Source organism: Bos grunniens, chromosome 20 (assembly GCF_055505025.1).
Source record: "Bos grunniens cultivar Pamir isolate PY7600 chromosome 20, Bosgru_T2T1.0, whole genome shotgun sequence".
In the NCBI taxonomy this organism is placed as follows: domain Eukaryota; kingdom Metazoa; phylum Chordata; class Mammalia; order Artiodactyla; family Bovidae; genus Bos; species Bos grunniens.
In genome coordinates this window covers 73,076,862-73,092,392 of record NC_141184.1, presented here as the reverse complement: position 1 = coordinate 73,092,392, position 15,531 = coordinate 73,076,862, and the positions used below count along the sequence as shown (strand labels likewise).

The 15,531-nt window shown below is 49.6% G+C and overlaps 1 protein-coding gene and 1 pseudogene across 1 annotated transcript; one reads left to right on the top strand and one right to left on the bottom strand.

Moving 5' to 3' along the window:
• The first annotated feature begins 4,970 nt into the window (after positions 1-4,970).
• On the top strand, positions 4,971-11,180 carry LOC147350765 (liprin-alpha-1-like). The gene is made up of 2 exons (XM_086362313.1): positions 4,971-6,989; positions 7,212-11,180. The coding sequence occupies exons 1-2, from the start codon at positions 6,891-6,893 to the stop codon at positions 7,524-7,526; spliced, it is 414 nt and encodes a 137-aa protein (XP_086218439.1). The 5' UTR covers positions 4,971-6,890; the 3' UTR covers positions 7,527-11,180.
• LOC147350764 (uncharacterized) lies at positions 10,920-14,185 on the bottom strand (annotated as a pseudogene).
• Positions 14,186-15,531: the final 1,346 nt, after the last annotated feature.

Genomic DNA, 15,531 nt, shown 5'->3' with positions numbered 1-15,531 from the left:
CTCAAAGTCTCTATTTTGCTTTCGCTTTCGAAGAGAGTTTTTGTTGGATGTAGAATTCCAGGTTGGTGGTTATTTGTTTTTCAGCATTTTACAGATGCCAGTCCATTATCTTCTGACTTCCTTGTTCTTGGAAAGTCAGCTCTCAGTGTTGTTGTGCCGTTAAAAGCCACACCCTTTTTCCTCTGAGTGCTTGAACATTTGCTTCTTGCCTTAGGCACCCGCAGAGCTGCTGAAACCAATGTGTGGTTTTCATTTTTGACTCAATGGTCTGATTCTTGAACCAACTCTTACCACTGTCCCTGTCAGTCAGTTCAGTCGCTCTGTGTCTGACCCGTTGCAACCCCATGGGCTGCAGCACGCCAGGCTTCCCTGTCCATCACCAACTCCTGGAGCTTGCTCAAGCTCATGTCCATCGAGTCGGTGATGCCATCCAACCAGCTCATCCTCTGTCGTCCCCTTCTCCTCCTGCCTTCAGTCTTCCCCATCATCAGGTTCTTTTCCAATGAGTCAGCTCTTTGCATCAGGTGGCCAAAGTATTGGAGCTTCAGCATCAGTCTTTCCAATGAATATTCAGGACTGATTTGCATTAGGATTGACTGACTGATTGGATCTCCTAGTAGTCCATGGGGCTCTCAAGAGTCTTCTCCAATTCCCCAGTTCAGAAGCATTGATTCTTTGGCATTCAGCCTTCTTCATGGGCCAACTCTCACATCCATACATGACTACTGGAAAAACCATAGCTTTGACTAAATGAACCTTTGTTGGCAGAGTAACGTCTCTGCTTTTTAATATGCTGTCTAGATTTGTCATAGGTTTCCTTCCGAGGAGCAAGCATCTTTTAATTTCACCATCTGCAGTAATTTCGGAGCCCAAGAAAATAAAGTGTGTCACTGTTTCCACTGTTTTCCCATTTATTTGCCATGAAGTGATGGGGCTGGATGCTATGATCTTCATTTTTTGAATGTTGAGTTTTATGCCAGCTTTTTCACTCTCCCCTTTCACTTTCACTAAGAGGCTCTTTAGTTTCAGCCCCTGGAGGCATTTCTTATTCCCCTTTCTGTCTTTTCTCCACCATGAGGGTCCCCATTTATAGTTTTTAACAACATAGTTTAACAACAGATTCCTTCAATACATTCTATCCCTTTTCCCTCTTATATATATATTGTAACCGATCTGTCCTTCAGTTCACTGATCGTCTCTTCAGCTACATCCAATCTGATGTTAAGCCCAGAGACTGAGTTCTTAAATTCAGTCCCTGTTATTGTAAAGTTCTAGATTGGTTTTGATTCTCAGAAATTTTTCCTTTTGTCAAGTATATTTTTGAACAGGTGACATTTGCATCTGATACCTCTAGCATACCTCTGATACGCTGATATATATCTCATACCTCTGGATCTGGTTCAGTTCTTTTTCTCTTGGTCCTGTTTGTTGTTACACCCTCTTTTGCTTGTTTGGTTGCATGTTGGACATTATGTTTGGAAAACCCTAGAGGTTCTGAGTGATGCTGCTTTCTCCAGAGTTTCCTCTGACGCAGACCTCCAGTGGGGACAGAGCTGTCTGTTCACTCAGGGCCTGAGGGACTTGAGGCTTGGGGGTCCTTTTAAGCTCAGTCTCAGCAGCCTTCACCCACCTTCCCCCCCGACCCCAGGGAGGAGCTTTCCAGCGTCTCCAGTGTCTGGAAGCCTGGGGTGCCTCCCAGGGCCCCGTGTTCTCGGCAGGTCCTGAAGCCCACCGTCTCTCCTGAGCACCAGGAGGTGACTGATAGTCAGCGCTCAGCCGGTTTGGGCAGAGTGTTGGGTACGTTTTCTGACATCCAGACTGACTCGTCAGGCCTGCGCTTGACTTTTTGTCTCCACAGCCCAAGGAACCCTCCAGAGCTGTATTAGCCAGCCCCCTCTGCTTGACTTTTTCCCTTCCTTTTCTTCACAGAGTCAGCTTTGCTCAGATGCCCCGAGGGAACGAGCGGCCCTCTCAGTCTCCAGCTCCCTCACTGAGCTTCGCTTTTGTTTGAAATCTTGGATTGTGGCTGCCTAAGGACCTCTTTTAAACCTTATTTAGCTTTTCTAGCTCTTGGTAGGCTGACCTACAAGATGCTTGCGTCTGTCACTGGAAGTGGAGACACCCTGGGGGGGGGTCTTCTGTCATCTGAAGCCACATGTAACAGTCACAGTAATTGTCTTGATCAAGTTAATTTGATACCAGGGAAAACAAGAACCAGGGGTCCTTGCTTGGTACCCATGGCTGTGTTTCTGGTCAGAGTCCCCAGCTTGCCTGGGCTGTTTCAGTGCCACGTGAACTTGGGAAGGAGGTGGAGCAGGCGGCCCACGCGGCCTGGAGACAGAGGAGCCGGTCTCCCCTCTGCCCTTGCCCCTGGCGGCCCAGGGCAGGCCTTGCATTGCCGGGCTGCTGGTGGTGGAGGCCAAGGCTGAGGAGGGAGGGGTTACGTGACCTGTATTCTGTGACATGGTCACACGTGGGTTTTCTTTTTCAGTTTGAAAAAATGACTGCTTTTAGTCTTCCCTCCAGTTTCACTTTAAGGTGGAAAATGAAGATTTTATTCGTAAAGTTGAGCACAGTGACCTTACAGTCTTTTTGAAAGCAACAGTTGATGTTTTAAGAACACATCTCAGAGAACTCCAGTAGATAAAGCTAAAAAAAGAGAACGTGTTCAGGGTGAACTGCGGGCAGGACCCCAAACTGTACCCTGTCTCTCCCAGAGTGTGTAATTGCTGAGATGGGTGGATATAGGACCCAAAGCACCCTGGGGACCGAGGTCCTCAAATGACAGCAGAGGGCCGGGCTGAGCCAGGAGCAAGTGGCCTGTGCCCTGGCGAGTGGAGAACCGCGAGGGTGGGAGTGGAGCCAGGAGAGGGGTGGGAGACTCAGGCGGGGTCTGGGAGGTGCTGGCTGTCGCGGCTCAAGCCAGGGACACCCCTGAACCTCCACCATGCAGTCCCCACGGGGCAGAGTCGTCTGGCAGCCGAGGGTCGAAGTAAAGAGGGCGAGTTCACAGCAGGTTGAATGAACCCCTGTACCCACTGTGGGTTCATTTTAAGTGCCTGGAGTGAGGTTGGTCAAGCCCTTGCTGAGCTCGAGTGAGGGAGTCCGACAGGGAGGACCGAGCTCAGGGTGAGAGTGAGGGGCAGCTAGCGTGGTGAGTCCTCCTCAGCTGAGTGGGTTCTGGGGACGCCCTTGAGTTCAGGGCTGCCCTTTCAGTAGCCTCACTGGAGGCTTGTTTGGGGGGTAGAGGGGGCAGAAGCCCACTTAGAAGACGTGCTCATTCCCAGGGGTAGTGGTTTCTGAAGGAGTTTATACTGGTTGGTTCGACTGTGACCCAGTACCTTGCAGGGTCGTGTTTGACAGGGGGCCTGAGCTGTGGGCACAGCCTGCCTTCTCCTGCACTGCGCACTCAATTGTTGACTTTTTGGCAGCCCCTCCCCCCTCTCTGCACCCTTGACAGTGGACCTGAGCCCAGCCCCCCTGTTGCCACGGAGCCCCTTGTGACCGAGTGGGTTCCAGTTCTGGGCTCCTGGGAGATGTGCTGGAGGCGGAGCCTTCATGCCATTTGGTGGTCATAGTGTGAGAGCAGTGGTCATAGTGTGAGAACGGTGTGTGTGAGAGTGGTGTGTGAGAGCAGTGTGTGTGAGAGTGGTGGTCGTAGTGTGAGATTGGTGGTGATAGCTCGGTAGCCGAGGTATCCTACCGTGAAACAGCGGTTGCCCCCGAGTCGGGGGCTGCCCCTATCCGCGAGGATGGGTCGCAGAAGGGCCCGCCTTTGGGCGTTATTCCAGCGCTGCAACCCCAAGGCAAAGGCGAAGACTAGGAAGGACTTGGCCTCGGCCCACGTCCTGGAAGCAGAGCAGCCTGAGGTGAGAGCAGCCGGGGGCTGGGCCCGTCAGATTGGCCCTCACCCGGCGAAGCATTGGGGTTGTGTTTCATTTTGTTAGCATGGTTGTGGGCCCTGCCGGCCAGGGCATTCTGGCCTTAGTGGGCAGGATCGACCCCAGCAGGTTTACCTTGTAAGAGGTTGTGCAGTTGCTGCATGGAGGATGGGCGGGGGCCCCACAAGAAGGGAAACACTGGCTGGAGAAGTCACTGGGGCACATGGACTGAGCTATAGAGTCAGTCCTTGAAGCAGAAAGGGTAAGGCCCTTAATGTCTCCCTTCTTGCAAAGAAAGGATATACGGGCTGGAGGAATCTCTGGGGCATGAGGATCGAGCTAGAGAGTCAGTCCTTGAAGCAGAACGGCTAAGCCCGTTAATGTCTCCCATGTTACAAAACACACACCAGTGTGTCCAGTATTTTAATGACAGGTACCTACTGCTTACGTGTATGACATACACCCTCATAGCTACACATGTCTACTGCATGCCTCTTACAAGTGCTGGGCACTGTTCTGGGTGCTGAAAACTCAGTATGTAGTAGTGGATACGTAGCCCAGGATTTTTTTAATTTCTGCAAAGAAAAATAGAAGAACAAAAGACCCCGTGTGGTTCAGTTTGAGCAAGTTCACCACGTGGATGGCCCCGCATGCACGCAAATTGTGGTAAAGTACATATAACATAAATTTAACATTTTAACCGGTTGATTGAATGACTGGGTGGCTTCTGTGGAGTCAGGCTAACAGATGGCTTTGAGGTGCCATCCGCCTTTTTCCCAGAGGAACACTCCAAAGCCTCGTGGCCTTGTAGACCTTCCTTTTTTTCTTCACTTTCCCCAGTGGCTCCAGGTCTGTGTGTCGTTTAAGAATCTCTTTATCCACTTTGTTGTTAGGTTTACGTTTTGGAAAGTTTCTCAAATGTCCCTGGGTCTTGAGAAGGCAGGCTTGGATTCCAGGTTCTCTCCTGCCGCATGCCTGCCAGGTCGAGGTGGAGGCTGAAGGCCGGTCTGAGTTGTGGTGGTCTTTGTGGTCTTGGGGTCAGTGGACCCCTCTTCTCTGGAGGGGCATGGAGATCCTTTGTGTGGAGCCTGGAGAGACTTGACAGGGTCAGTCTTCACAGTCTCGCTCTCTTTTTAATTTATGTTTGCATTTAGTTTCTCATTTAACTGTTTTCTAGGAATTTCCAACTCCCGAAGGATACACCTACAGGGAGCAGCTTTGTAAAGCCAAAGAGGAAATCGCTCAGCTGAAAGCTGAAAGAAACAACACCAGGGTCAGTAGGGGGATTCTCACGTGTTGACATTTGCCCCGCGGGGGTCACCGCTGGCCTCCGTGTGCTGTCTTTAAACTTTGTCTGATTTTCAAGTCATTTTCCACATCTTCCCGCTGAACAGACCAGGGTGGATCAGTTCTGGGTTCTCATACCTTGCTTCAAATTTCTGATGAGAGCTAATGTAATTTTAGTACATATGAGGGGGGAGTTCTCTTAACTTACATTTTTGTCCACGCTACACTTTGTGTGGGATCTTAGTTCCCTGACCAGGGGTTAAAACCCATGATCCTTGAAGAAGTGTGGAGTCTTAACTACTGGACCCCTGGGGAAGTCCACTCTAACTTTCGACGGAACTGGCAGGATTCCGACGTGCCTTAGCATGTTTCCGGCTATAGCGTGAGGCTGAGAGGAGTTATCGGCCCGGAATTCAAGCATGAGGTTGAAGGTGTTCCTTTGGCCCTGCCCTGCAGCTGCTGCTGGAGCACCTGGAGTGCCTGGTTTTGCGATATATTCCACCCGTCGGGATGACAGCAGGCAAGCGGCAGGCGCAGTCCCCAGCCGGCATGAGGAGTGAGGTGGGGGTGCTCAGGGCGCTGAAATTGCTCTTTGAACACCACAAGGCCCTGGACGAGAAGGTACCAGCCATCCGGCCGTCCTGGATTTGTACACTTGCTGCCTTGTTAGGCGGATGATGCACATATTTATGTAACTAGTTGACTTTTGAGCGTCTTGAATTCTTGTATATACATTTTTTTCTGTAAGAAGTCAGAGTTTTATATGGTTAAAAAGCGTTGCCTGCATACATGCTCAGTCGTGTCCGAATCTTTGCAACCCTGTGGACTGTAGCCCACCATGCTCCTCTCTTCATGGGGCTTCCCAGTCATGAATACTGGAGTGGGTGGCCATCTTCTACTCCAGGGAATCTTCCTGACCCAGGGATCGAACCTGCCCTCGTGCATTGGCAGGCGGATTCTTTACCACTGAGCCACCTGGGAAGCCCCCAGTTAAAAAGTATTAGTTGGCATGAATGTCTCAAGATTTATTATATTCTGTATATCAATTTGCAGTTAAAAACTGGGTAATAATTAATTTAGGAGAACATTTTGTTCTCTCAAACTTAGAATTTAAAGCTGTTAACAAGCAGATTCTCTTGATGTTAAGATCAATGAGAGACATTCAAGGTATTCTGTGACAGTATCCATGTATTAGGGTGAGTATACACTAAGAAGTGTACTAACGTATATACACACATCAACACACAGTGACTCGGCCCCTTTGATTTGAGTTGAGAGCGTGATTACGAGTAGCACTCGAAAGGTGTAGTTTGTTAGAAGAAGAATTAGGTGCCACACATAAAGAGGTAAGTTTGATCAGTCTTTGTGTAATTTCCGTGAAGGGTTTGTCATTTGAATCCTTTCATTTTAAAAAAGAATGAAGGCTGTAGTGGTGGGCATCAGATGTTATTTATCTTTCTGATTGAGGACCCGCCCACCAGGGTTATTTTAATGACTAGTAAACTAGACTTGTGGCTCAGAGTTGCAAGATCTCTTAAGTACCCCTTTGTCCAGTAGAAGACAAATTCTGACTCTAATCACCTGGTGGTATTCGGGATGGATAGCATCACCATGTATTTTCTTTTTATGTTGTGTTTTCAGTTTAGAGTTGAGTTTTCCAGGTGGAGTTTTGCTGTCTTTACTTATTTCTTTACTCTGATTCAATTTTTTTGGTTTTAGCAGATGATTCTTTCAGAGGAGAATAACCAGGAAAAGATACTAACGGACAGGGTGCTTGATGTACATCATGAGCAAGAAAACATGCCAAGCGCCAATGGAAAGGCAAGTCCTTGGTCTCGCTCTCTGTCTGGTTCTCGTCTTACCATCCAGTCTGTGCGGGGCTGTTGGGACCTCTCACCGATGCACCATGTAGGTTTGAGTGGCCACGAGGGTCCTGTGAGCTCCCAGAGCGCAGAAGGCAGTTTTGACCTCACAGATTGCCCGGAAGTACTGTGTTCCCTCCCTCCCAAAACCAGGCTGTGTAAGGCTTCCTTTCCCCCTTAGAGACCCTCCAACGGCTCTCTAAGCCACAAGGAAGACATGGTTAAGAAGATGGAGCTCCAGGAAATCATAGAGAGGCAGTTGCGGGAGCAGAGCCAGATGGAGGAGCGCCTGGCAGCCCTCTCTGCCCACGTGAAACATCTGGAGGAGGACCTGGACACGGCCAGGAAGGACCTCCTCAAGTCCAAGGACATGAACAGAAAACTTGAGCAGGACATCCGCGAAGTGAGTGACTGCAGCTGTGTCTGTTGTCCTGAGGTGGAATGTGGGTTTCTTGTTCTCCCGGGGATCTCAGCCTTGGGATGGCTGCGTGAGTAAGAGCAGAGCACCGGAGAGACCACAACTGGCTGCCTCCCTGCCTCTGCATCGAGGTCTCTGGGGTAGAAGAGGCCTGGTCCAGGCGGTCCGTTGGCAGTGGACCAATGTGAGGGCAGCCCTGACGCTGTGCCGCACCCTGGGTGTGGACTCCTCATTTCCACAAGTTCTAGGGGGCCCACTGTGTTCCTTTTTTCAAAATTCATTCATCCATTCATTCATTTATTGGCGTATAGTTGCTTTACACTGCTGTGTCAATTTCTGCTGTACAGCAAAGTGAATCAGTCATCTATCTATCTATCTATCTATTTACGTATCTGTCTCTCTTTTAGATTTCCTGCCCATTTGCTTCACCACAGAGCACTGAGCGGACTTCCCTGTGCTGTACACTAGGTCCTCACTCGTTGACTTTATGTGTAGTATCAGTGCTGTATATATGTCAACCCGAGTCTCCCGGTTCATCCCCGCCCCCCGCCCCCCGCAACTGCCTGTCGAATGTGTTCCTGATGATGCTGAAATTTGCTTCTGATTCACTCAGGCGAGTCTGGTGACACCTGTGGAGCCTGTTCTCTCGGAGAGATGGGAGCATGCTGTGTGGGCTCTGCTGAGGCAGCTTGCCTGGCCATCTTCTCGAGTTTTCTGAGGTTCCGCTCCTTGAAGGGATGTGTGACAGTGATACCGGCGGTCAGACAAGTCGAGTGGTGTTTGCTCACCCTCAGATCCTCAGGCCCGAGCTGTGTAACCATGTGGAATCGTGATGTCTCTGGCGGTCATGTCTGCGGGTGTCCTGATTTATGAGAAACTCCCTAGCGGTCACTGTGAAAACAGAGAGTGCTGGGGACTCAGGCCTCTTCCTGTGAGCCTCGCCTCTCCTCTGTGCACAGACAGACAGCACCCACCCGGCCCACCCCTCCCCCGTGAGACCGTCTCAGAGAGAACCCCTCCAACATGTGGTACAGCAGGTGTACTTGTTTAGTAGCTTGGTGTGAGTAATTCTGTGTGAGAACTCAAAACAGAAATATTTGCACAGGTTTGCATAAGCTATTCACACTACTCTTTGGCAACAGGAGATTAGGTGGCACAGTTTAATACGTATAGAATTCTAGAAAATGCGTTTTCAAGACCTTTCACTTTTAAAGTTAGGACTTTGCTCTCACATTGGTTACTTAGTGACCAGGGAGGGACCTGAAGTGGATTTTGAAGTGGCGGACAGGAGTTGCACCAGCAGCAAGTTCTGGTCCTGGTTTGAGCGTTTCATCCATGTGGTGTAACTCTGCTTTTGAAGAACTAGGCTTGAGAAGGCTGCTCCCAGTTGTGTACAATTTGACTTCTGTTTCCACTCGTTAATATTCTACTTTAATTCTGAGGAAATTGCATGAGACTTTTCCAACTTTCACTCGAGGAAACGAGCCTCAGAGCTCCCCGTTGGATCTGTTGAAGGTCCCTCCCTGTTCTGGGTCAAGCCCGCCTGTATGGTGTAGCAGACAGAGGTCCTGACTTCATGCCAGATACCTTCCCTCCTGGAATTCTTGCAATAACAGGGTAGTTTAGTATACTTTTCGTTTGCTGTTTGGGTTTATTATGTAGAAAAGAAGCTTGGTAAACCAAGTGGCTGGACAGAACGTTAAGACAGATGGGTGCCAATCGTGGCAAACGTGACCTTTGGGATAGGCGCATTTTTGCTCACGTCCGAGAAAACTGCCGTGTCTAGGACTTTTATTCTGAGGATGTTAACTTTATGTTTGATTTGAAACTTAGGACGACATCAGTAATAAACTTGAAAATGAAGTTGCAAATAAGGATTCTAGGCATCGACAGGTAATGGCTTTTATGAACCGTGTCTGACTTTTATAGTAGTGAATTACTGAGGAAGGAAGGTAAAGATCTTTTCATGTGACTCCCACATTGGAAATCAAGTCCCAGTGTAAAGTTCTTATGACCCTAAAATACTGTGTTCAAAAGTGTGGATGTACATCATGGTAAATCAGCTGTACTGGAAGGAAATACATTTTTAAAAAATTGCGGGTGACTGCAACTTACAGGTTTGAATTATTTGGGACTTGGTTTAACCATTTTGTGGAATTCCATTCCTGACTCTTTTGTTTTACTTGAAGGTGAATCTGTTGGCTTGTTAGAGTTGTTACCGAAAGAGTAGAGAGCAGCAGGGAACTTCACGGCAGCTGGCTGCCTGTTGGGAACTGGGGTCACTGTGACAAAAGGCAGGGTTAGAGCTCCGGTCTGATTAGGGTTTGTACTTCCTGTGGTGTGGTGAGCCTTACTCGCTCCTGTTCCCAAGTGGTCTCAGATAATCAGGACTTAACCAGGAAAACCAAATCTGGCTTCTCCAAAACAAAGTGAGTCAGTCTGGTGTGTGCCAAAGTGTATCATTGTCCCCACCCCAAAAATAAAATACTAGAAAGCCATTGAAAAGTATGATGGGGAATGCTAATTAAAAGCATCACGATATACAAAATAATGGCTGTAAAAGGCAGATCAGAAAATACTATGTACCATATGCTATTGTTTTCTGCGGGTTTTAAAGCATAGCATATTGTTTGTGTACGTACATAGAGGAATACGCACACAGAAAAAGTAAGAAAGCTGCTTAGAAACAAATGCTAACCTCTCAGGAACCTGAGCTTATAGATAGTTTAATTTTTTTTGTTTTTTAAAAAAGAATCTGTCTAAATGTTCTACATTGAAAGTTTTTCAGTGTAAGAAGATCTGTTAAAAGAATAATCGTGCATTTACAAATACTAGTTGACTGGCATTTCACCAGGCATGCTCTTATCAGGTCTGTATTTCAGAGGAGATGAAAGCCATATTTTGGCTTACACGCCCGTAGCCATCTGCGGTCGGTAGGGTTCCCTCTAAATGATGATTCTGGTGATATTTTAAGAAGGGTCTGTAGTGAACCCTTCTTCCCGTAACTTGTTGATAAGAATGAATAAGATTCTACAGATCTTCTTTAATATAGAAGAACTTTTTTTTTCTTTTTTTAAGATGTCCTTGGGGAATGTTTAGGAAAAGCAAATACTCTGGCAGGAGGCATTCTGCTCACTGAGACCAAGCCCAGGAACACTGAGAGAAAATTTACCTTGAGGGAGCTTCCGAAACAGAATGAATCCACTAGACACGTGCATTTAGGTTTTGTCTCAGCTTACTTAAAGCGACAGTGGCTACACCTCTCGGCCTGTGTTGATCCTGTGCTCTCCCTTTGTAGACAGAGGATAAGAACCGCCAGTTGCAGGAGCGCCTGGAGCTGGTAGAGAAGCTGCAGCAGAGACTGCGGAGGGCAGAGACGCTGCCCGAGGTGGAGGCGGAGCAGGCGCAGAGGGTGGCCTCGCTCTCCAAGGTGCTGCTCTGGGTCCCTGGGGGGCGGGCACAGGGAGGGCCTGTTCCCCTGCTCTCCCACCGCACCCCTGCCCGTGCTGCTCAGTCCACACAGGAGCGCAGACATGGGGGTCGTGCTGCCCGTCTGAGATGGGAGCGCTCCCTGAGTGTCAGGCACGCCCCACTTCTGCATCATCCCTACGTTAATTTCCCTCCAGTTTTGTCCCAAGTTGTGTGTGTGCCTAGGACGCTTCAGCTCCGAGTCACTGCTGCTCAGAGTTCAGTCAGCCACTCAAAGCCTAGCAGGATAGAGACCTAGAAAAATCCCATTCTCGTTTAAGAGATGGCCAAAATAGCTCTGTAATGAACACAGTTTTAAGTTGTTATCCATACACTTGTTAAAGAAGTCCCAGCAGGGCACGTGCAGACCCGAGGCCCCACTCCCCACTCGCCGTCCCCAGAAGCCCGTGGGTGAGAGGCCATGTCCTTGGGATGTGGCGCTGCTGGGGGCACCGACCCCATTGCCAGCCAGCCAGCCACCCTGTCCTTCTGACGGGAAAGGTGTTGCCCTGCGCTGCCAGTGGGCACTGGCTGAACATAGAGAGTCGGGCCGGGTCTGTGCTGACGTGGCTGTCGGAAGCCTTGCCAGGAGCTCAGTGAGTGCCCGAGGGGCCATCATGTCGCGGGAGGCCGCTGGTGTCCGGTGCTCACAGACCCTCCCAGAGCAGGGTCACTAACAGCCGCCAGGGGGCACCCTTCTGCCTGTGATCTTCCTCTCCAGGCTTGGTTTCTCCTCTCCCCTGGCATCTCTGCTGTCCATCCCCAGTCGGCCTTGTAGTCCGACCTTTTGTCTTCCGGAAGCTCTACCACTCAGGAGGCTAAACGGTTCGAACTTCCTTCCCAGCTTAGGAAGGTAGAACGTGTGCCTCGGGTTTGCCGCTGTCTGCTGCCCACGCGGGCTCGCCCCAGGCAGTCAGAGGAGGGAGTGCAGCGGCCGTGGGTGTGGGGCCTGGGGCACGGGGAGCACGTCTCCTCTCACGAGCTGGTCACCAGCATCCTCCGTGAGCCATGTGTCACACACGAAGCCGCGCAGGCTGTGTGAGCAGGCATGCGGGCATGCCCCCGGCGAACCCAGGGCCCGTGGTTCGCACAGAGCATGGCCCGCTTGCCGCCCCTGCGATCACAGCCCGCGTGCTGTCAGGACAGGGTTGTTGTGAGCGGAGCTGACGCTGTTCTTGGCCGACAGGCAGGAGAGAGAGACACAGCAGCATCGAGGATAGGCTGCGCCAGATGGAGGCCCAACTGGAGGCAAAGAACAAGGAGCTGCAGTGGGTGCCTGTGCTGACAGGGAGGCGGCGTCTGGGCAGGAGACATGGCTTGGGCAGGGGCCAGCACTGCCTTTCTCCACCAGTCCCGTCTCTGGCATCGAGTGTGTGCCTGTGTGGCCCCATCTGCTGATCCGGGTACCCACCTCCTTGGGAGCAGGGCCAGAGGTGGTTGCCCATAGGCAGTGGGTAGGAGCCAGGGCTTCCCCACATTCAAAGAGGCTGCTTGTTGCTCTGACCAGCCAGTCCGGGGAGCTGCTTGGGATACAGGTGGACCTCCCAACTGCCCCTCAGACAAACCTAGGGGTGCCAGCCTGGGGCCCATGAAACTGAAGGCATGGCACCCAGGTGTGGAGCCTGCTTGCCTCGGATGTGGCGCTGGAGTCCCACATGCCAAACCGCTGGTCCAGAAACGGTGTGTGTGTAGGATGGCTGCCTCTAGACAGGAGAACCGCAGTTGCGCTGCAACAGAAGGCGCGTCAGGAAAGGGTGATGGTGGAGGCTCACATCACCGAGTCCTGAGAGAGGTTTCCTGGAAAGGTTGGCCACACGGCAATACAGACCATCCAGGAAATGGAGTGGGGATCCCGGGTCCAGCCTCACGTGTCAGTACTGTCCCCACCATACCTGTGTTCTTGGGCCTGGACTGCAGAGCCTCACAGGCGGACTTCCAGGGGGCAGTGGTTCTGACTCCCATCGTGAGACCCGCGGTGAGGCGCCCTCCCCGCTTAGGCAGAGAGCTCAATATCTCCCGATCAGGTGTGCACTTCTTCCTTTCATAACTGCTGCGCAGAGGCTGTTGAGATCGGGATGCTGTTTATGACTAGACTAAGCCAATTCAAAGTCAACTTTTGTTTTGCTTTAAAAATCTTTGAATGCTGATGCCTTATTGTGGAAGCTGTGACAGGTTTTGTTTCCTTGGGCTCAAAAATCACTGCAGACGGTGACTGCAGCCATGAGATTAAAAAATGCTTGCTCCTTGGAAAGCTATGACAAACATAGACAACATATTGAAAAGTAAGAGACATCACTTTGCCGACAAACCATATACTCAAACTATATATGACAAACCACATACTCAAAACTATGGTTTTTCCAGTAGTAACATATGGGTGTGAGAGTCGGAACATAAAGGAGGCTGAGCACTGAAGAAGTGATGCTTTCGAATTGTGTTGCTGGAGAAGACTCTGCTTTAACAGAAAATAAACTTTTTAAATGTATTACGATGGAGAATTGCAAACATGCACAAAAGTGGATGGAGTAGTATAATAAATACCCATGACCCGTCCCGTCAATTAGTCTCAGCAATTTCTCATACAGAGCCAATCTCAAATAGATCATTCTTTTGTCTTCTCTCCATTTTTTTTTAACACAGTAGGTCCTAAAACAGCTTTTTAAACCTTGAAATTGATGCTCATCTTACAAAACACAGACTTGGCAACTTTGTTATTGCATTTAAAAATTGCTTGAGGTAATTATTTCCAGTTTTTTAATATGAATTTTCATATTGGAAAAGACCCTGATGCTGGGAAAGATTGAAGTCAGGAAGAGAGTGGATGACAGAGGATGAGATGGTTGGACGGCATCACCAACTCAGTGGACATGAGTTTGAGCAGATGCTTAGCAGAAGTCGAGTTCCATTTTCCTTATGGCTAATCCACTGCTATAACACGTATAGCACTTCTGGTTTTGAACACTGAATGTGTTTGCATTATAGATGGATTTAGAGTGTGTGGCTGTTGTGTGTGGTTCAGAATTCTGAGTAGTCCTTTCAGGCATCACCAAAAAGCTCAGACAAAGCGTGAGCCATTCACGTGGACTGTGCTGTGCGTCAGAAAGATAATACGAGCCACCTACACAATCTAAAATTTCCTAAAAACCAACGGGCTACTCGACGTCCTTCTTTCACCATGAGTCTTGAAATCCTCTGTGTGATTTCCACATCGGGCTTTGCACCAGCCTGTCTCACGTGCTCAGGGGCTGCACGAGGCAAGTGACTGCCATGGCCGACAGCACAGAGCTTCCAGGTTGAGTTGAGTGACTCACAAACTTGGCCCGTTTGACTTGTTTTACCCCATGAGCAAGTGAAGTGGGCTGTAGAGGAATGAATGTGAGGAATGCAGGTGAGCTCCATGGAGACAGTTTAAAGCAGTGAGAGGAGGGAGGGCAATAGAGTGAGTCGTGTCCCCCTGACCCGAAACCCCCGCCTGAAGTCTAGCTTCTCTCTACAGACTTCATCGTTGTTAATGGCTTGCCATGTTTCCTCCAGAGAAACCTTTTCTACACCTGAGATGGAACTTCCTCCTCATTATGTTTTATAAGGGTTAATATTGTTCTGAGTGTTTCTATTTGCTAGGGACTCTTAGAGAACATTTTCTCAGAATTACAATGTTGGGAGTTGATACCTACTGATGTAACCTGTTCTGCACATTTTGGTGCAAGTCACTTTACATCCAGAAAGCAAGCGGTGCAGGCTGTGTCATTTGCTGTTTCGTAGGACCAGCTGATTCTAAACCTGGAAACCCTGAGAGCCGAAGTGGACCAGATGAGACTGCGAGGGGCTCCCTTCCACCACAGGTAGGCTGCTCCCCCGGGCAGCTCCCCTCAGCGCTGTCGAGTGTGACAAGGGCCTGTCTGGTGTGTGGACAGTATGACTGGGTGTTGCTCATGGTCGCACCTCAAGGAGCCTGTAGCTTCGTGACCAGCGAGAGGGAAGAGACAAGCATCGTTCCTTAGGGTCAAACTTGGTACCACGGAGTGGTCGTCACAGGATTGACAACACTCAAAACCACAGCAGAGGTTTGGAAGTAGGGGGCCGACCAGTTGGTATTTGGGCGTATTCATCTGAGGGGCCTGACAGACTGTGACCCTGACGTTTCTGAAGAGTCGCAGAAGGTTAATGACCTGTAGTCTTTTGACTGCGGTGGGAGGAATCACCTGGCTTGTGAATGAGGAGAGCAGATTACTGAGCATCCTGATTTTTTCTTCCTCGTTGTTATAGGGGTGGTAATTCTTATTAAGTATTTAAATGTTTCTTTGTCTTCTTCACGGAAAATGGTCACAAGTGAGAGAGAAACTTTAGCAAAGATTATTAAGTGCTTACTGGTGACATTCATTCATCTGTAGGAAATGGACTACTGCTTGAATCCTGACTTAGGAGACAGTTTGGAGCCCATACGCATATTTCTGTGTTTGAGTGCATAGGGGATCCTCGCAGTCCAGAGCCCCCACCCAGCTTTCTTCTAGAGAAAAGGAGATGTCATTTGAGACAAAGGCAGAGCCAGAAACTGGTCCTGTGTCTGAAACCATGGTGGGTGGAGTTCAAGGAGAGCACGTGCCCTACAGAACAG

Coding starts and splice junctions, on each gene's coding strand:
- LOC147350765 (XM_086362313.1), top strand. CDS start 6,891: ATGATTCTTTCAGAGGAGAATAACCAGGAAAAGATACTAACGGACAGG. Junction 6,990..7,211: donor TGCCAAGCGCCAATGGAAAG/GCAAGTCCTTGG, acceptor TTTCCCCCTTAG/AGACCCTCCAACGGCTCTCT.